The sequence below is a fragment of the Mugil cephalus genome, chromosome 15 (genome assembly GCF_022458985.1).
Source record: "Mugil cephalus isolate CIBA_MC_2020 chromosome 15, CIBA_Mcephalus_1.1, whole genome shotgun sequence".
NCBI lineage: Eukaryota > Metazoa > Chordata > Actinopteri > Mugiliformes > Mugilidae > Mugil > Mugil cephalus.
Window position 1 is genome coordinate 10500805 of NC_061784.1, and position 19972 is coordinate 10520776.

Here is a 19972-nt window from a genome sequence, read left to right on the forward strand (position 1 = left end):
GAGAAAATAGGCAGAGTGAAGTTAGAACTAAACAGTCATAGATCCTATGTGGGTTTTCCAGAAGCACACTTAAAATGTATTTCAGTAAACATTTTAAACAGGGCGTGATCACTCATTTTCCTCAGTAGTCATATTTACCATTTGTTTCAATTCACAGCACCAACAGTGTTTTTGTGTGGTGATAGAAGAAGGTAGAGCACATGCTGATGATCAAACCCAAGCAGCATCTGCACTACTTTTCTGATACTGGTAGTTGCTACCATTTTTATATAAAAAAAAAGATACAAATGATGCATAAAACATATTTCTGTTACTGCAATCCAGGTTCACACACAGTATGTTGTAGCAAAATATAATTTATTCTTGTACAAAATTATATATACATTAATACAGAATTCATACTGTACAGTAAGTTACAAGCAATGTGCTATCACATAATGTTCCATGTAAACGTAAGACTCTTCAAGCACATCATTAGTATGTCAGCTCATTCAAACCATTATACAGCTAGCCAATCATGTGGCCACAGTGCAATGTAAAAACTTGTTGGTAGCAGATAAGCAGCAGTGAGCAGAATGTTTCCGAAACTGCCCATGTACTGTAGACAGTTGAAAACTGGTCTGTGAAAGTTCTTTGTCATCCAGGTCATGGTTACATCCACAACAAAGCTAAAACAAAGGGACCTGGACTTGTTTGAGTTTTCTTGAAGTTGTTTCACTTCTCATCCAGGTGGTATCTTCAGCTCTGGTCTGCGAATCACCATTTCCACTGGTGTTGCAGAAAGTAGGTTAGAAACAGGCGGTGGTGGCGGAGCAATGGTGGGTAACGTTCCCTTCAACGGCTTTTTGAGATGCAATAGAGCTGCTTGGTGTCATGCACGTGCAGCTCACAAATGTTGAAAAAATATGCAATTAAAAATAAAAAAAATAAAAAAGTCAACATAGTGCAAAATCTCAAAATGTTTCCAACATCTAACAGGATCCAAGACTCTAAACAACTGAGGCTCAGAGCCAAGGGAAGTGTGTGGTACATTTTTTTATCAGTTTGGTGTAATATTTCACACTCCTAAAAGTGAAGTAAAAAAAAAAAAAAAGCCCATCTGTGAACATCTGCTCATTAAGGCGCTTTTTTAGACTCTTAGAGAGATGTCTCCTTCATGTCACATTTGACGGATGTTTGTGCCGCCATTTGAGGTTGAGGGGTCTGCTCTTTTTTTACGTTGTTTGCCGCTGTCATTGCAGCTGTGTTCACCACGGAAGTTATCACCGTTGGTTCTTCGACCACATACTGTGTGAATGCTGTGTTGAAGACTCCTGTGACAGAGGGAAAGAATTTCGCTGTCAGTGTTTCATTGCAAAAAAAAAAAAAGGGGGGGTGACTCTAAATGAAGGTGGACTTTGAAATAGACCATTACGCTGTGAAAGTGGAAACAACAGCACATGCTGAAACCCGGTGGGACGTCTTTACTATTTTTAATTAGTACTAATGAAATGAATATGACATCTTGACTGTTTCCTTAACTCAGCTTCCTTATATGCAAATTTGGAAACATTTTTTCCGGTTGGCAAGTCAAAACAATATTCCTTTAGTAAATAAAGGCTGCAACAGTGAGTGAACAGTAGTAATACTTTTAAACACATATTGACTGTAAAGGATCGATCCATGTACTAATTCATAGGTCAGGTCACGGGACCAGGAAGGATTATGTTAAGAAGAAAAATGATTTCTGCAACAATCTGCTGTGTGTACCTCTTCTCCTTTGTCCTTGGGATTTCTTGTCCTCCTGGCTTGATTTAGATTTACTGCTCTCCTCCGATGGATTGGAGTCTTCATTCTCTGTAACAATAAAAACTGTCAAATACTTTAAGTATAACACAACATGTAAATTCATTTTAAACACAGGGGCCTCAGCTAAAGTTGGAACTAACATCTGTCTGAATCTGATGCTGCTGGTGTGTGCAGATAGATAGGTTTTTGTTTAAAATAGAAACGGGGTTGGCTTACCTTTCTTCCAGGCCATGTGCGCTCTCTTCAGCTTGATGGCGAAAAAAATGACCACGATGAGAAGACAGAAAATCAGGAATGTCACCAGGAAGACCAATAAGCCCGAACTTCCTTTAGTTCCTGTGTGCTTATTTAGGTCAAGGCTCCCTGGAAATAGACAGAATCACAAATATTATTACTAACACAGTTTAGCAATTATCACTTTCACCGCAGAGCAAATGTGTGTCAGTCTTAACCTTGGTGACACAGTACAGTGCAGGTAAAATTGTGTCAACGTTACCTGTTCTGTTTCCCTCTGTACTATTATCACTGAAGATGTCCTCTGTTGTCTTGGATATAGACCACCGGTCTTTAAGGAACAACGGAAAAAGAAGATACAGTGATTAATGTAGAATCATTTAAATAGTTTTTTTATTTGAACCCTAACCCTGTCTCAACTGTAGTTGTTCTGAATGACCACTAGATGACACCATACAGACACATGTCATGTTTTCCACCCAGAATTCTTAAAATACTCCTTCAACTCATATCATACCTGTTGTGCTGTTTGCGCCGTCGATGGTGTTGTTGCTCGTTGTGGTTGAATCTGGAAACACAGTGATTGCAGAGTAATTAAAAAAAAATCCTTTTTTTTGTTTTTGTTTTTTTAAATAAAGCTCCAGATAAAAAGAATGAATTCTTTTTAAGAGGGGGAGAGGAGGAAACACAGACTAATTACTGAATGTTGCCGGTGTGGGTGTATTTTAACTTGTTAATTTATTTTCTTTGATGCACCTATGCGAGAAGTGAAAATCTTTGACCACATTGAGGACGTGTCGCGCACACCGCGGAACAGAAAACTTAACGCTGAACCGTGTTCCATTATCTTCAGAATTTCTGAATACATCTGACATGACAGAGTTTCACATTATACACTGAGATCTCCATCACAGGAAACAGGCCCAGTGGCAACACAAGCCGTGGTTAAGACAGAGTTGTGAAAACGTGTATCTGTAGTTTCCAACCCACAAGTGCTAAGTTAGTTGTAAATGCACTATACTAGACATGTACAGTGTAACACTGAGCAGCAATGGAGGGAAAGGTTAAATGCAGTGAGGCACGTTTATCCAGCATCATCATTTACAGTGTAGGCATGCATCCTTGCATCCTACTTATGTAGACTTTGATTTGCAATTTTTTTTACTTTTTGAGGCTCTTAATTAAACCAGATTTACTCACCACTAGTGTTCAGAGGAATGCTGGTGGGTGCACTAACACTCGTTGAATCACTGCTGTTAACAGCTGAGCTCTCTGATGATGTCCCATTCATGTCAATTCCAGTCGTGGAATACACTGGTGTGCTGTCACGTCCGACGGGTGTGGACCCCGGCGTCCCTGTTGACCCTTGAGTCTGAGCTGAGAGCGGACTGGTCGTAGTTGTGAGGCTGGGCGTTTTTGCTGTGACAGTAAGGGGATTTATGTCATCGTTAAATCCAATTCCAATGAAAATCACAGTGGACATTCATGCTGACATTCAAACATTCCGCAATTCGAATACGGGAACCTAGAATATTTACAACTAACAGAAAGAGGAAATCACACGGGGCTTTCATGCTGGTCAGTGACATGGAGCAGCAAGTGAGAAAAAAATAACTTTTTTCAGTGCTTTCCCCGCTCCGTGACGAAACTCGACTGTCGCTGTTCCTCAAATGTATGCAGAAGTACTTGAGAGATACTTGAAAAGAGACGCAGACAAAGACAGACAACTGCGTTTGAGGTTAAATAAAACGTGCTCACTTTTTCGTCCAACGTACACGAACATAAACAGAGGCTGTGAGTGGAGTGCTGGGTGGCGAAGGAGGCATTTCACCGTGATTCTGTCCTTCACCGGAAAAACATGCAGCATCCCAATTGAGGTGTATTTTTTTCTTTCATGATGGACTTGGATATCAGCTGTGGAATGGGACAGATGTGATTAGTGTCCACTGCTGAGCAGCACCTGCATTTCATTACATTAGTCAACAAAGCAAGAAAACACGTGTCTGAAGGAAGAATGGCGGGAAGAGTAAGCCCCCTCATTATAACGCAATTAAAATAACATTTAAATGTCATGTCTGTTGTCACCCTGCCCACTTACATGAGCAAGCAACTATATTTGGTAGTGTCAGGGAAATAAGCCCACTCTGTGGTTGGAGAGTTTAATTTTGATACGCCTACAAAAATGCAAATTCTCTTCTGCGTATGTGAGGCTACGCAGACTTAAATGAGCTTAATGATGAGATGTTATTGGTGTGTAAATAACTCACCAAGAAATTCAGGGTCCTGATCAAACTTCCAGGAGAGTTGGGGAGGAAAGTGGTTCGCCTCACCGGTGCATTTTACCACCGTCTTTCCATTGTGCTTCGTCACTGACAATTTGGGACGTTCTTTAAAAGAAAAAATAAACGGTATCACGGTTTTGTTAGAAAATGCTCATTGAAACAATAATACAATGGTTGAGACAAACCTTTGGTAGTAACAATAGGGGTGCTACACTAGACTCACCTAACACCGTCACCTCCACTGTCTTCTCTTCGACGTTTTGCTTATATTCAGAGCATGTGTAATTGCCTCCATCTTTAAAAGTGACATTGGAAATACTGATGGAAAATTCGGATTCAGTCAGTTTGTTGATGCTGTAGCGTTTGTCCTTTAATGCTAGAAATGGAGAGAAGAGATGTTTAGTATTTTTCATTCACATCGGCCAGCCAGCTTCTGCGTGTGTTGGTGGGACTTGACGTACAAGAGATGTCATCTTCACCTTGTTTGTTGTTGAAGAACATAGTGTAACCTTCGGGGGTCTTCCAGTCCACGTGTGCCTTGTTAGCACTGGAGAGTGGACACTTTAAGTGGAGTGTGTGACCTTTCATCACAGTCACACGCTGCCATACTGCAAGTGAAACTGCAAAGGAATAAACAGAACAGAAATTTTAATTTACCTAGAAGCTCGCTATAAAAATACACTGTCCTCACATGACACAGTTGGAGGATAGGTGTAATATTTTCACACCTATCCTCCACTCTGTTGTTCAGAAACAAATAAGCACGCACCTGTTGGAATTAAAGAGTCAACAGCAGTGGAATTATGTCACCCACCCATAGAGAGGTGTCCGAAGCTAAAACTTTCTCACAGTCTGACTCATATATTCCTTTCCTTTCCACTGGCCTTCCACTGTACGTGTGTGTGTGTAATGTAGGTGTTGCGAAACAAGCAGCCCCCCTTCTACACATCTAATGCTCCTGTTGTGGCAGGAAGTAATGTAGTGAGTCCAGGGTGAAAGAGAAAGCAGCGCGGTGTGAAGCAAAATATGCACTTGCGGTCGGTTGTATACGGGGGCTTTAGGTGCTTTCTTTTCCTGTGGGGTGTGAATTATGAGGTGTTTGGAAAGCACATTAGTGGGGGCACAAGCCAGCCCAGACAGTGGTGGGCTCGAGGTCATCAAGAGTTTTTTTGGACTCATGATAGATCTCATTACTTTCACTGAGCTGAGGCACATGCATTAAAAAAAGAACACAGGAAACAAGCATGCTGCTGGCTATTTATGTATTCATGATATAGCAACGCGTCTTCTTTAGACTTTAGTTGTTTGGACTCAAGATTTTATATGCAACAATAAGTGGGAAAGTAATATATGCTAGAATACATGCATCCCAGTACACCAGGTTAAGGGATTTACACAGTAAATGGTCTCAAGCAAGAACATGTATGCATATGCAGTGCAACATGCGTGGTTGGTGGTGCACGCCACCCAAAAGCAATTTATTCCCATTTACTGTAGACATACTTCTGAACATGTATATATAACATGTGAATACATATATAAATGCATATTCAGTATATTCATCCATCACTATTTGTATAAAAGTAGTGAATAATAAAAACTAAAGGCAGTGTCATTTGTCAGTTTCTTTTTTTCTCGCACATACGCGAGCGTATTGTTTAATGTGGGGATATTATCTGCGCCACATAACTGTGATTTTGTGATAAAGACTCAAACTGTCTGTGAAGATTTTCAGACAGTCAAGTCTGGTTCAGCGGAACGTTTCCACACATGTCACTTACATCTAAAGCCTCAAAATGATCTGACTACAAAGCCCTTCAATGACAAAGGAAATGGTTTGATTTGACAAAAGCTTCAGTGTTTGTATTTCCACCTGTATCGTCAATCAGCAAAATCTAACATATCACACACTATCACTGAGAGACAAGCACTGTGACCGTTATGTCGTACGACCACAAATTCAACACTAGTGTATCTTTAATGATACGACTGAAACACTGCTTCATGTAGCATTGTCTGTTTTGCACAACATACAGTCAGTCAGTATCGAAAGAAAACAACTTACCTTGCATGAGTTGTATGAAGACGATAAACAGCAGCTTCCCTTCCATCTCTGTCGCAGACGCTCGCGTTTTGAATCTGTTGCATTTCCTCATCACTCTACTGTCTTTATGTACTCCACTGAGGGACCTTCCATGACATCACTGCTCTGTGGTTTCCCTAGACTTTTAGTTTCAACGATTCTCATGTGATATCTATTGTAAAAAGAAAATACAAGGTTAATAGTTCAGTATTCAGACATCATCTTTATTTATGTAGTTATACTGTACTAGAATTTAAACACCGATCAGGCACAACATTAGGACCACTTGCCTAATATTGTGGTGGTCTCCCTTGTGCCTCCAGAACTGACTCATCAGAGAATGGGCATGAGTCTTCTGAGGGTGTCCTGTGGTTTCTAACAAGCGAATGTTGTTAGTGGGGGGTCTTTGGGTCTGTTTTTGTGTGTCTGTGTCAGACTGCAGCCTGCTGCCATCAAGGAGTGTCATTGCTGTTTGTTGGTGGCGCCTGGTCTGATCTAGGTGGGTGGAACATATCAAAGCACTCATTTATCCATTCAAGTGTTACATTTTTAAAACAGTCCACACTCACCACACCAAAATGCCACGTTTCCTTTTCAAAAAGTTCATTTTGAAATTTAGATGTGTGCGCGTGTTGTTTGATGTATTGTCTTTATCGTTGTTTGTCTTGTGTCATACTAACATCACTGTATGTTTTTTGTACGAACCACAGCGATACAATCTTCGTATGCGTCACCATATAAGGTCATACACCCACCGCTAGAGCCTTCTTCTGCGGTTTATCTTCCTCGGCTACATAAGAGTGGTCTCTGGTAATGGCTAAAATCAGTCAGTCTCCCCAGACTTCTCAGTCTCATCAGTGTCATTAGTTAGTCTCTGGAAGTCCCCCAGGATCATCACTATTTGTATTCTCACTGGGAAAGACCACGCATTTTAATTGTGTTCCGTTTGACTGATAGATAGATATAGATATATATACACATGTAATAAAGCCCTGTCATGCACCAATGCGGCTAAGATGTGTAAGCATGTGGCTCAATACATGAGTGGGGCTTAGAAGTTACTTAGTAGTAACACCAGAGGACCCAAGCACCAGCTACTGGTCAATAGAGCAGTCGCCCGAGACTGAAAGAACAGACAGACCAACCTGAGCATCACTGGCATTGACTACAAGAAAGTCCACGGTTCGGTGCCACACACATAGATACTGGAATGTCTGGAATTGTATAAGATTAACAGCAACCTATGGGCCTTCATCCAGAACTTGATGGGAATGTGGAAGACGACCCTGGAGGCCAACTCAAATCACCCAAATCAACACCAAGCGTGGCATATACCAAGGAGATGCGCTCTCACCACTGCTGTTCTACCTTTTACATTTTTAAAACAGTCCACACTCACCACACCAAAATGCCACATTTCCTTTGCAAAAAGTTCATTTTGAAATTTAGATGTGTGTCTTCTTGTGTCGTACTGAATCACTGTATGTTTTTTGTACCAACCACAGCGACAAAATCTTCGTATGCGCCACCATATAAGGTCATACGCCCACCAGTACGGCTTTCTTCTGCAGTTTATCTTGCTCTGCTGCCGTGCTGCGCACCTCTAGCCACCACTCCTCGCTAAATAAGGTTGAAGATGTGGATGGGGGATCGAACCCATGATCTTTCTTTCTTTACAAGACCAACACCTTATCACTTGGCCACCACACCCACACAGACAGCGACCATACAGGAACATCTGTACCCAAGTCCCAATGAGGACTCTCAATGGTTGAGTACAACAGGGCCAAGGCTCTGTGGGACTTCAGCTTCCAGACTGACAAACAGGTCCTGGCCGAAGAGGGCGGTGGTGAAGAAAGAAGGAACATGAAAAGGTTGAGAAGTACCAAGGGTTGAAAGAGCAGCTGGAACAGATGTGGAAGGTTGAGGCGAGTGTGGTCCCTGTGGTAGTAGGAGCACTTGGGGCAGCGACCCCCCATCTGGGAGAGTGGCTCCAACAGATCCCAGGAACTCAGTCCAGAGTAACGCAGTCCTAGGAATAGCTAAGATACTGCGCAGAACCCTCAAACCCTCAGTCTCCCAGGCCTGTGGTCACCTGTTCAGATGACAGGCATAACTGGTGAACATTTACTATAGAGCTACGCTTCTTTCCTAACAAAATAATTCCATATGTGTTATTCCTTCGGTTTTTAGTTCAGTGTGCTAAATTGTAGAAAGTGGTAAAAATGCTATGGGTTTGTCTTTGTAGCAGCCACTGTGATTACTCCATGTTCTATAAAAGTGAGATTAACAGGACTGCAACATGTTATTGATGATGCTAGTGCAGCAGTTTGATTTGGGTGATAGATTAAGGTTAGCAAGTGGCTGAGACTCATTTAAACGACACAGACAATAAATAGCATTGTAGTGTTGATGTAAAGCCCCATAATGAAGAAGTATTATGATATTTAATACAAAGTATAGGATGTACAACCTTATGTGACTTCAGATAAAACATTGCTGTGTTTTGGAAAACTAGATATTACAGATATACTACACAACTAAAAGCTGTAAGTATAAGACCTAATTATGTCATTTGAGTGTATATGCTTAATATTATAATGAATTGAAGCAGCCATTTGCCATTTATTAAATGCATTTTGTTGTTATTGTTGTTGTTTTTTCTGCTTATTTTTCGGTTTTGTTTGCTTACTGCAGTTACCTGGGCCTTTCTAAATCCTCTCCTGAGCTCTGAGGGAAGTCGAGCCCTAGAAGTTTCCTTCTCCGGTTATTTGCGTCTCTAATCCTTCTGAGGAGGATGTTGTCGTTTTAGCCAATCACAGGACGAGGACTGGGACAGAATGTGCTGGAAGCTCGATGCTGCAAGCCGATTGGTCCGTGGTCCATTGGGAATCTCGTGCAGAAGCGGAGAGGCCGGCATCTCCCGTCTGAGGCCATTTGGTGGAGGAGAGAGTTGGACAGCATCGAGCCCGGGCCGCAGCACCATACAATCCAGGTAGGAAAGTGCATGTCTCGATAGGCTTCTGCACAGACGGATAAACTGCAGAGTAGGCCCGTGCATGTGACGCTATCCCTGATTACTGCGGTAGATATAAATAAATAAGGGAAGTGCAAGTTTAACGGGAAATGTCATTTTCTCTTCCTTTAACAATGACGTGCATATTTCGAAGTATGCAGCGTGAGATCAGTGTCTATCCTAGCCTACCCAACCCATGCCGCTTGGCGAATAGATGCGGGATCAGCTGTTTTCTGCGGGAGGGCTGCTTCATCCTTCAGTCACTGCCAGATGGTTCAGGGATCAGCAGTGCCAAGAGGGAATGATGCTACAGAAAACGCTCTGGTCTCAGATAGTCCTAACTTAATTATAAAATCTAACACATCAGAGGCTGTAGTGTATTAACAGAGGCATAAGTAATACCTGATAAATAAAAAAAGAAAAAAGAAAACAAAAATAAAGTAAAATAAAAATCCCAATAATATTACATTTACATGATGGATTTTCTAGTGGGTGCACTACAATTTTCTGATGAGTAGGCTGCATTCTGCCTGCTTCCTGGCCAGAAGATCTCACACAGTGGGAGATGGGGACAGAGGCGAGTTTATTTTGGGTGGGGAGTGGAGGAGATCTACATCTACAGTAGACGACTGAGCGTTTAAAATGACACCACGAAACGGTGTCAAATAAACCAATAATTAATTTATTATACCGCTAACGTAGGCCCATCGTTTCACAGAGGGAATGTTCTGGGTTGTGTGTTAAATAATTAAGCTGACACAAAAGCAGCGTGGAGGCTATCATGGCGAATTTGTTTAGTCTGGACTTTTGACTGATGGTTAATGTATTGCAAAATCAGCACCGTGAGAAGTAGAAGTCAAAGCCATCCGGTCACTTTGAATTTCGCTCTGTTTTATAATGATAATAGCCCGAGACAAAACTGTTACAACCCAACACATGATGTATTATATTAACTTAGGATATGACTATGCATGTTATTCATGCTGTTGATTAGGTTCAGAGTTCATTAAGCCAACTTCTTGGAAGATACATGGGAGGGGCAGCATTACTGTAGTTCAGCCAAGGCACTAAACAGGGTCAGAACCGCCTCATTAACCGCTCATTAAATAGTCGAGGCCTACTACCAAGGGTACAATGCAGGAAACACTGTTTGGCAAGCTCTGTTTACGCAGTGTTAGATGTCTCCTCTCCACTGACACCTGATCTGTAGCAGACACAAACCTGAAAACGGAGCCAGACTGATGTGACAGAGGTCAGAAGAAAATTCAGGGGGAAAAAAAATGTTTTCATAATAAAGATGAGTCTCACTTCTGTTACTGTGAAACCGAATAATTTGATGACCCTTAATCCACTTGCTTATTAAAATGTACAGACTTCGCTCAACTTGATTGCCCCCTGCTGGGAACTTATTAACTATGAACGCTTTCACTTTCTCACAGCCATGTCAAAAGGGGCAGCAGTTGGGATCGATCTTGGAACCACCTACTCCTGTGTGGGTGTCTTCCAGCATGGCAAAGTGGAGATCATTGCCAACGACCAGGGCAACAGGACCACGCCCAGCTATGTGGCCTTCACAGACACCGAGAGGCTGATTGGAGATGCAGCCAAGAATCAGGTTGCCATGAACCCCACCAACACAGTCTTCGGTAATGTTACATCACGGTGAAATTAGATGGGTTATGAAATATTAATTTATCAAAATGATATCTGGATTTCACTTCCAGATGAGTTAATAAATTCAAAGAATTGGTGTTGTGATGTAGAATGAACTGGAAGACTCGGAACAAGCAGCAAAATAAATAACCTTTTCTATTAAATTGTCTCTGGGAATTGCAGATGCTAAACGTTTGATTGGTCGACGATTTGAGGATACAGTCGTCCAGTCAGACATGAAACACTGGCCGTTCAATGTAATTAGTGATAGTGGACGTCCAAAAGTGGAGGTTGAATACAAGGGTGAAACCAAAACCTTCTACCCGGAAGAGATCTCCTCCATGGTACTGACGAAGATGAAGGAGATTGCAGAAGCCTACCTTGGGAAGGCAAGTTCACAAAATGGCATCATGTTATACAAGCATAGTATTGTTATAGCGATAGCATGTTTATTTTTCATTATTTTTCTGTCGTTTTTCCAGTCGGTGTCAAATGCTGTCATCACAGTACCTGCCTACTTCAACGATTCTCAGCGTCAAGCAACAAAAGATGCCGGTACCATATCTGGCTTAAATGTGCTGAGGATCATCAATGAACCAACTGCAGCAGCTATCGCTTATGGTTTGGACAAGAAGGTGAGATTTAGGTCAATAGTAGATGTAATATGATTTATGTTCACTCACATCTTTACAGCTATGAACATTCTTGTCTTGTTTTCCAGGTTGGGGCAGAGAGGAATGTCCTCATCTTTGATCTTGGTGGTGGTACCTTTGATGTGTCCATCTTGACCATTGAGGATGGTATCTTTGAGGTCAAGTCCACTGCTGGAGATACTCATCTTGGTGGGGAGGACTTTGACAACCGCATGGTCAATCACTTCATCGCAGAGTTCAAGCGCAAGTACAAGAAGGACATCAGCGACAACAAGAGGGCTGTCCGTCGTCTGCGCACTGCTTGTGAGAGGGCGAAGCGTACCCTGTCTTCCAGCACCCAGGCCAGCATCGAAATCGACTCCCTGTACGAGGGAGTTGACTTCTACACCTCCATCACCAGAGCTCGCTTTGAGGAGCTCAATGCTGACCTCTTCCGTGGCACCCTGGACCCTGTTGAGAAGTCGCTTCGTGACGCCAAGATGGACAAGGCTCAAATTCATGACATTGTTCTGGTTGGTGGCTCCACTCGTATCCCCAAGATCCAGAAACTGCTCCAGGACTTCTTCAATGGAAAGGAGCTCAACAAGAGCATCAATCCAGATGAAGCTGTGGCCTACGGAGCTGGTAAAAATTTAGCTTCCCACAAAACATATCCATCAGTAAATAATTTGGGACGATGTTCACATGTCCAGCCCTTTTCAAAGTCTAACCTTTCACCTTTACAGCTGTGCAGGCTGCCATCCTGTGCGGAGACAAGTCTGAGAACGTGCAGGACCTGCTGCTTCTGGATGTCACCCCTCTGTCCCTGGGTATTGAGACAGCCGGAGGCGTCATGACTGTCCTGATCAAACGAAACACCACCATTCCTACCAAGCAGACCCAGACCTTCACCACCTACTCTGACAACCAGCCTGGTGTGCTCATCCAGGTGGGGACACTAGTAGACTGGTTTCAGTTCTTTATACATGTCTTTATTCGTTTCATTTCTGGGATGCTTGAGTGACTGAGGTGTAATTTATTAATGTTTAACAAACAGGTTTATGAGGGTGAGCGCGCCATGACAAAGGACAACAACCTGCTGGGCAAGTTTGAGCTGACGGGCATCCCTCCTGCCCCACGTGGTGTTCCCCAGATTGAGGTGACATTTGATATTGATGCCAACGGCATCATGAATGTCTCTGCAGCTGATAAGAGCACTGGCAAGGAGAACAAGATCACCATCACCAATGACAAGGGTACGAAAAATTCCTTAACCCGAGTACATCATCTGCAGTGGTATTCCAACACAAAGTGAATGATTAAATACTAACCTTTCAATTTTAACGACAGGTCGCCTCAGCAAGGAGGACATTGAACGCATGGTACATGAAGCAGAGAAATACAAGGCTGAAGATGATGTGCAGCGTGACAAAGTGTCAGCCAAGAACGGCCTGGAGTCCTATGCATTCAACATGAAGTCTACAGTGGAGGATGAGAAGCTTGCCGACAAAATCAGTGACGAGGACAAGCAGAAGATCTTGGACAAGTGCAACGAGGTCATCAGCTGGCTCGACAAGAACCAGGTGAGGACTGGAGGAGAATTTAAACGACACAAATATATTTTTTTCCTAGTTAAATCCACATCAGTTAATCAAATGTAAATACAAACATTTTAGAGACATAAATGGAAATTGGATGTTGATGTAGTCAGAAGTAGGAGTTAGTTGTGTTTTCAACCTGTGACTGGATGGTAATTCAAAAGTAAAGCTACTCAGATATTTCATTCATGTCAGGAGAGAATGGTTATTTCATTTGGACCTGAGTTTGAAGGGGCACAGCGTCCTAATCTACTGAACTGAATATTTCTTTTTTTCTTTTTGTTTTAGACTGCAGAAAAGGATGAATATGAGCATCAGCAACAGGAGCTGGAAAAGGTGTGTAACCCCATCATCACTAAGCTGTACCAGAGTGCTGGTGGCATGCCTGGTGGGATGCCCGGCGGGATGCCTGGTGGGATGCCTGGTGGCTTCCCTGGAAGCGGTGGCACTTCTACTGGTGGAGGATCCTCTGGACCAACCATCGAGGAAGTGGATTAGTCACAGTGTCCACGGATCATACCCCTGAGCAATGAAAAAGCATGAACATTCCTGGTAATCTAATTCCTAGAAACCTAACGTGACGTGCGTCTCATGACGATCAAGTAACGTATGAATATCTCACAATAAACACACTGTGTCTATGTCATGTTTGAACCCAGAACAATAAATTATGACCGAGTTAACGTTGTGTCTTTGATGGTGTTCCTTATTGCTTTGTGCTCATGTTATGAACAAGCCCAACGATCTTAAAAACCAACAAATACAGATTTTCTAAGCAGTTAATTAGTCATGCTATTATGGAAACAAGGGATTACAGCAGATGTCCATAGTCTTGGTGCAGCCTCATGTTATTCATGAATGTAATACCAAATATACAAACACACACACACACAGTCAGGCAAAACATAACCGGTGACATAATGATAAGTGAGGTGAAAAACATTCACTGTCTTTTGACAATACAATGTTCTTCTGGGAATCTTTTGGACCTGACATTCACACGGACGTTACTCAGACATGTAGCACCCACCTACACCAGACCAGGCACCCCCACCCCACAGCAATGACACTCCTTGACGACAGCAGCCACCCCCAGCAGCATGCAGCCTGACACCTACCCACACAAAAACGGCTTAGGAACAAATCAAAAATCACGAAAAACAGCACAAGGTGTTGCCCTAGCCTCCAAATTCACTAGATCCCAAACTGATCAAGTATCTGTGAGGATGCACTGGAATAAACCTGATCCACAGAGGTCCCTCCCTTCAACCCATCGGACACAAAGGCCCCCGTGAATAACAACATTCTGGTCATAATGTAATGCCTGATTGTGTATATGTGTGTGTGTGCTGTATATGTATGCACTGGAAACATACAATATATACCCTAGATTCACGTACAGTACATGTATATGTATGTATAAGGGAGTGTGGTAGTTAGAATTACGGTTCAAGAGGTCAACCTCCTACAGCTGACCCCTACTGACTGAGTAGTTGTTTGACAAAGTAGAGAAAGCAAAAACAGCACTGATCTACGCAATAACAACAAAAATGTCCCGTCTGTCATATACACACTAAGTGTAGATAGATAAATTAGTCGACGTAAAAAGGAATCATTGTAAATGTGACACAGCTGTGTGAAGTGAATGTGTTAATACCCACCAGGTCCAGGGGCAGTGTGATCTCTCTTACGGCAGACAGGAAGTCAGTGATGCACTGGGTTGAAAAATTCAAACATCACCCAAGTCTTTGCGCTATAAATTTCATCTCTGGGATTTGCGAATTGTGTAACAAGATTCTAAGGCAGAGTGCTACGCTCAGCGTGTGGGCAACAACAAAAGATAAAGAGACAAACTGGACAGAGGACAAAGGGATTTGTGGTGTGTGACTAATAGAACGCAGGTCCACATTTACCATTTCAGTCAGACAGTATCTCTCTTTAGTGCAAATCACACAACGTAATATGAAAACCATTAGACAATGGCAGTGAGAAATTAATCATTGTAGAAGCCTGCATATTTTTACAGGGCTTCTGACACAGCTGTGGCAGTGACTGATGGACACATTTCGACCTATTGTGTCTTTCGCTGCAGAGGGACTTGAGCTCAGATCTAAAGTGAAACGCAGGAACACACAACACACACCCAAGAGTGTCACTGTAAATACCAGAAATACTGCAGTCCATTCATACGCGTGTGTCGTCTGTTCTATCACAAAGACCGACCGCAAAATCCCCGGATGTCAACAAGGAAAAAAAAAAAAAAAAAAAAAAAAAAAAAAAAAGACAGTGTATTCGCATTGTGCCAAAAGGCTGCAGAACATTTATTGAAACAGTATGACATAAGAAAACAAAACAACAAATTTGCACGTTTCGAAGCTGCATTGCTAAACCACAACAACCCCCGTCCAGTCAGAAGTGGTCCATGTCAAGAACTGATTTCTTCTTGCAGCCATCATCATCCCCAGCCTTGGGAGAGCGCCTCCATTTTCACGAGCCGAGAATGCAACGGAGGAGACTAAGCAAGAGCCAATATGAGTAGTCCCGTTGAAAAGCGAATGTACGTGGAAACAGCAACATAGCAACACCGACACTGTCCATTCCCCCCAAAAAGAGAACATGAAAAAAATAAAAATAAAATAAGAGGCTGGTTCCGAGGAAAGCCGCGCCAGCTGAAGCCGGACCTGCGAGGAGTCTCTTTTTACTTGCTCTTGGCCGGTTTCTCCGTCTTCTTTGGGAGGAGGACAGCCTGGATGTTGGGCAGCACTCCTCCCTGAGCGATGGTCACACCTCCCAGCAATTTGTTTAGCTCCTCGTCGTTGCGCACGGCCAGCTGGAGGTGCCGGGGGATGATCCTGGTCTTCTTGTTGTCCCTGGCCGCGTTGCCGGCCAACTCCAGGATCTCAGCGGTGAGATATTCCAGTACGGCCGCCAGATAAACAGGGGCCCCGGCACCGACGCGCTCCGCATAGTTGCCCTTGCGCAGTAGCCTGTGGACTCGACCCACCGGGAACTGGAGACCGGCCCGCGACGAACGGGACTTCGCCTTGGCTCGAGCCTTGCCTCCGGTTTTGCCTCTGCCAGACATGGTCGATGAAAATGTGGATGCTTGTCTGTCGGGAAAAAACCGAAACCACAGTGAAATAGACGAGCTTAGACCTTTACGTAATGTAGTCCTAAGTAAAGCAATATAAACCGCACAGGCTTCCCCGATTGGACGAGTGAAACTGAAACGCACGAGCCAATGGCGCCGCGCGTCCTGCAGCAGCGCCCGTCCTCTGGTGATCAACGCTCCAATCTCAGAGAGGGAACGGCACACACTCATTTGCACAGCCATGTTATATATAGTGCACCGAAGCTAGGGCGGTATCCCTGAGCTGTGTTGTTTTTTTTTATCCCCTCACTGTTCCCCACTGACGTCTGAACGAAAGAGAAAATGCCTGATCCTGCAAAATCGGCCCCCGCGCCCAAGAAAGGATCCAAAAAGGCTGTAACCAAAACGCAGAAGAAAGGAGACAAAAAGCGCCGCAAGAGCCGAAAGGAAAGCTATGCCATCTATGTGTACAAGGTGCTAAAACAGGTGCATCCGGATACTGGGATATCCTCCAAGGCCATGGGCATCATGAACTCGTTTGTCAACGACATCTTCGAGCGCATCGCCGGGGAAGCGTCGCGCCTGGCGCACTACAACAAGCGATCCACCATCACCTCCAGGGAGATCCAGACCGCCGTCCGCCTGCTCCTGCCGGGCGAGCTGGCCAAACACGCCGTATCCGAGGGGACGAAGGCCGTGACCAAGTACACCAGCTCCAAATAAGGGCGACACGAAAGGGGGAACAGTTCCCAAATCAACACATAGACGACACTGAATCTCCCCCCCTTTCAGCGTCGGCTGTTTACTTTGCCAAAACTGCGTTTGTGATTTTGCACCATTGCCGCATTTGGAAGAGAATGAATGCCAACTGAACCCCGGCATTACGCTGAATGTCTTGATTCACTGGAATCTGTAGCCTGCCATTTTGTTTTAGCACAATGTTTATTTCAGATCCGTTTTTAACAAGTCATTAAACGAATGTAAATCGGTGCTCTTAAAATGTGGACTTATTTGATTGCACCATTTTAAAACCGACGCGTGTACATGCACCTTATAAAGTTATAGTACAGTTTTGACGGTACAGCTGAAACGCATTGTGAAATTAAACGTTTGGCTTCCTACGTTACTGCGCAGTTCTGTTTCTACCTGTTATTTGATGACATTTTAAGACCGCTACTACTGTGACTACTAAACATGGTGGGAAAGTAGTTTCATAGTAGGAACGGAGCGACACCTAATGGCACTTGACGTTTCCACAGAAACGGGATGCAAGTGCACACTCAAAACCAAACAATCAGTCTGATTCAAAATGAGCCCCGTAGCCCTCGGGGATTCAAGCAGTTTTCAGTATTTACAGACCTGAATGTCTCCCTAGGTTGAAAATTTTAATAATATTAATACGACGTTATACGGTATCAGTCGAATGCACAGTAAACCTCCCACTGTAACATCACTGGGATAGTATTATATTATTGGATACAGTGTGAATTTTTTTCTTTTTTTTGTTGTTGTTGTTGTTCCTAACCCGTCTCTGTGTGCCTGTGTGGATCCTGCTGGGGATGGCTGCTGCCATCATTGAGTGTCATTGCTATTGCGTATTGAGACTTCATTGCTGTCATTGGGTTGGTGCTCCTGGTTTGGTCTAGCTGAGTGGCATGTGTCTAAGTAACATCCACAAAAATGCCAGGTCCAAAAGTTTCCCAGCAGAATGTTGAATTGTCATAAGATGATCATTGTTATTCACTTCTCCTGTCAGTGGTTTTAATGTAATGTAGTTAATGAACATTCACACTTAGTCCAGCTGTGGGCACATGAGTGTAAACAGTGCAGACACAGTGTGTAGCACTCATCACTGTAATTTGAAATTAAGACCGAACCTGTTTAAAGTGACAGCTGTCACAATTAACTGAGAATTTCTAAAAGGAGTGGCATTTCTGATGTGGTGAGTGTGGACTGTTTTAAAAATGCAACATTTGAATGGACAAATGAGTTTAGAGCTATGACAAAACTGTAATCTAATAGATCACATTTCTAATGTACCTTTCAAGAACCCAAGTATGCTTTATACTGCACACCAATCAGCCACAACATTATGGACACTGACATGTGAAGTAAATGGCACTGACCATCTTGGGACAATACAATGTTCTTCTGGGAAAACCTGGCATTCATGCGGATGTTACTTAGACATGTACCACCCACCAAGACCAGACCAGACACTCCCACCCCGTAGAAATGACACACCTTGATGGCAGCGGCCAAAAAAGCTTAAGGAACAACTAAAAAAAAAACATGAAATACAGCAGAAGGTGTCGACCTGGCCTCCAAATTCACTAGATCCCAAATTGATCAAGTATCTGTGGGATGATCCACAGAACGGTCCCTCCCCTCAACCCACAGGACCTAAAGACCCCCACTAACTACATTGTGTTACCAGACACCACAGGACACCCTCAGAAGGTCCATGTCCATTCTCAGATGAGACACAACTGTTTTGGAGACACAAAGGAGACCCACACAATATTATAGTTCTGACATGGTCAAGTATTTTTCCAAGAATTTAGGTAGATCACACGATTAAGAACAACACATAATATTAATGGATGTCTGATACTAAACAGACAAAGAGCAGGATCTTTGGGATATTTTTTTTCCAGTCTCAGAGGTTTTTCCTGACTCACCCACTGAGAAACACTTATAGATGCACAATGGGGGGAAAAGTACAGGTGGGAGAAATATTAAAATCAAAGCTCAGTGTAAACTCACCTCCCATCCTTTGTTGGGATCAGGTCTCGGTGTTCCTGGAGGGGATCCTGGAGGTGGGGGGGGGTTGTGGTTCAGGTGACTGGTTAGGAGGTTTTGTATGGCAGGGTGTGCCTTTCTCTCCAAGTCAGAGATGGTTTGCAGGAGACCTATTTTCCTAACAAAGAGTGGTAGCCCCCGGCAAAAGTAGGGGGATGCGACAAAAAACATATAATGAACAGCCTCTTTAGAGGGGTAGACCTCGTAACACGGCCTTTTAATTTGCTTCTGTAAAAAAGGTGTGATGAAACAACTGATCAGGTGGTCATATATGTTTTAAATGTAAGGATTGCTCAAGCTCTTAGATTGAAATTTAAAGTTTTATGTTCCTCTGGGCTTTACTGGTCATTTTTTTTCATAAATAACAAGAGAGTTATTACAATTGTATTTGATTTTTGCTTGTGAATGAATGAGTTTAAGATATCGGCACAAACGATCATCTTCATCAAGTCCAAATAACGTGATTATCAGTCCAAAATAAAAAGTAAAAAAACAGCACCTGTGGTGTCTTGTCAATGACTTGTATTCCCATACATTTTCTGAAAACGGATCCAATCTGTTCACATGTGATTTAGGCTACGTATGTTTTCAAGACAGTGATCATCACTGATATAACCAGGCTGACTCTACGGCTACTTGACATAATGTTACACCAAAGACACTCCATATGGGTTCACCCATTATCATCTGTCAGACGATCCGGTCGGTGGACACAGGCAGCTTGTGTTGCTCTCGTACTGTTCCCTTTCTTCTCGGTGGTCTTCTTGGCTCTCCTTTTATCTGGGAAAGGAGG

At 43.1% G+C, this 19972-nt stretch overlaps 4 protein-coding genes across 5 annotated transcripts; 2 read left to right on the top strand and 2 right to left on the bottom strand.

The window, feature by feature from the left end:
• Positions 1 to 342: 342 nt before the first annotated feature.
• On the bottom strand, positions 343 to 6518 carry LOC125020787 (cytotoxic and regulatory T-cell molecule). 2 transcript variants are annotated; one of them, XM_047606292.1, is made up of 11 exons: positions 6370 to 6518; positions 4784 to 4924; positions 4528 to 4680; positions 4290 to 4409; positions 3781 to 3936; positions 3223 to 3441; positions 2540 to 2590; positions 2285 to 2353; positions 2005 to 2151; positions 1750 to 1836; positions 343 to 1313 (listed from the first exon to the last, which is right to left on the bottom strand). In XM_047606292.1, exons 1-11 carry the CDS (start codon positions 6458 to 6460, stop codon positions 1138 to 1140), a joined length of 1410 nt encoding a protein of 469 aa, XP_047462248.1. In that variant the 5' UTR covers positions 6461 to 6518; the 3' UTR covers positions 343 to 1137. The 2 variants fall into 2 exon arrangements, with proteins under 2 accessions (XP_047462248.1, XP_047462247.1); XM_047606291.1 differs by having other exon boundaries at positions 4766 to 4924.
• A 2729-nt stretch (positions 6519 to 9247) lies between these two features.
• On the top strand, positions 9248 to 13969 carry LOC125020785 (heat shock cognate 71 kDa protein). The gene is made up of 9 exons (XM_047606289.1): positions 9248 to 9382; positions 10843 to 11049; positions 11240 to 11445; positions 11539 to 11691; positions 11778 to 12333; positions 12435 to 12637; positions 12746 to 12944; positions 13039 to 13271; positions 13575 to 13969. Exons 2-9 carry the CDS (start codon positions 10845 to 10847, stop codon positions 13782 to 13784), a joined length of 1965 nt encoding a protein of 654 aa, XP_047462245.1. The 5' UTR covers positions 9248 to 9382; positions 10843 to 10844; the 3' UTR covers positions 13785 to 13969.
• A 1608-nt stretch (positions 13970 to 15577) lies between these two features.
• LOC125020789 (histone H2A) lies at positions 15578 to 16515 on the bottom strand. The gene has a single exon (XM_047606293.1). The coding sequence runs from the start codon at positions 16369 to 16371 to the stop codon at positions 15985 to 15987; it is 387 nt and encodes a 128-aa protein (XP_047462249.1). The 5' UTR covers positions 16372 to 16515; the 3' UTR covers positions 15578 to 15984.
• A 49-nt stretch (positions 16516 to 16564) lies between these two features.
• LOC125020790 (histone H2B 5) lies at positions 16565 to 17510 on the top strand. Its single transcript, XM_047606294.1, has one exon. The coding sequence runs from the start codon at positions 16720 to 16722 to the stop codon at positions 17098 to 17100; it is 381 nt and encodes a 126-aa protein (XP_047462250.1). The 5' UTR covers positions 16565 to 16719; the 3' UTR covers positions 17101 to 17510.
• Positions 17511 to 19972: the final 2462 nt, after the last annotated feature.

What these genes read in the sequence shown, in the direction of transcription:
- LOC125020785 (XM_047606289.1), top strand. Translation starts at nt 10,845, where the DNA reads ATGTCAAAAGGGGCAGCAGTTGGGATCGATCTTGGAACCACCTACTCC. An exon ending in CCCCACCAACACAGTCTTCG is followed by an intron (nt 11,050 to 11,239) that starts GTAATGTTACAT and finishes TGGGAATTGCAG; the next exon opens with ATGCTAAACGTTTGATTGGT. An exon ending in AGCCTGGTGTGCTCATCCAG is followed by an intron (nt 12,638 to 12,745) that starts GTGGGGACACTA and finishes TTTAACAAACAG; the next exon opens with GTTTATGAGGGTGAGCGCGC.
- LOC125020790 (XM_047606294.1), top strand. Translation starts at nt 16,720, where the DNA reads ATGCCTGATCCTGCAAAATCGGCCCCCGCGCCCAAGAAAGGATCCAAA.
- LOC125020789 (XM_047606293.1), bottom strand. Translation starts at nt 16,371, where the DNA reads ATGTCTGGCAGAGGCAAAACCGGAGGCAAGGCTCGAGCCAAGGCGAAG.
- LOC125020787 (XM_047606291.1), bottom strand. Translation starts at nt 6,460, where the DNA reads ATGAGGAAATGCAACAGATTCAAAACGCGAGCGTCTGCGACAGAGATG. An exon ending in CGGCGCAAACAGCACAACAG is followed by an intron (nt 2,354 to 2,539) that starts GTATGATATGAG and finishes TGTTCCTTAAAG; the next exon opens with ACCGGTGGTCTATATCCAAG. An exon ending in CCAAGGACAAAGGAGAAGAG is followed by an intron (nt 1,314 to 1,749) that starts GTACACACAGCA and finishes CCTCTGTCACAG; the next exon opens with GAGTCTTCAACACAGCATTC.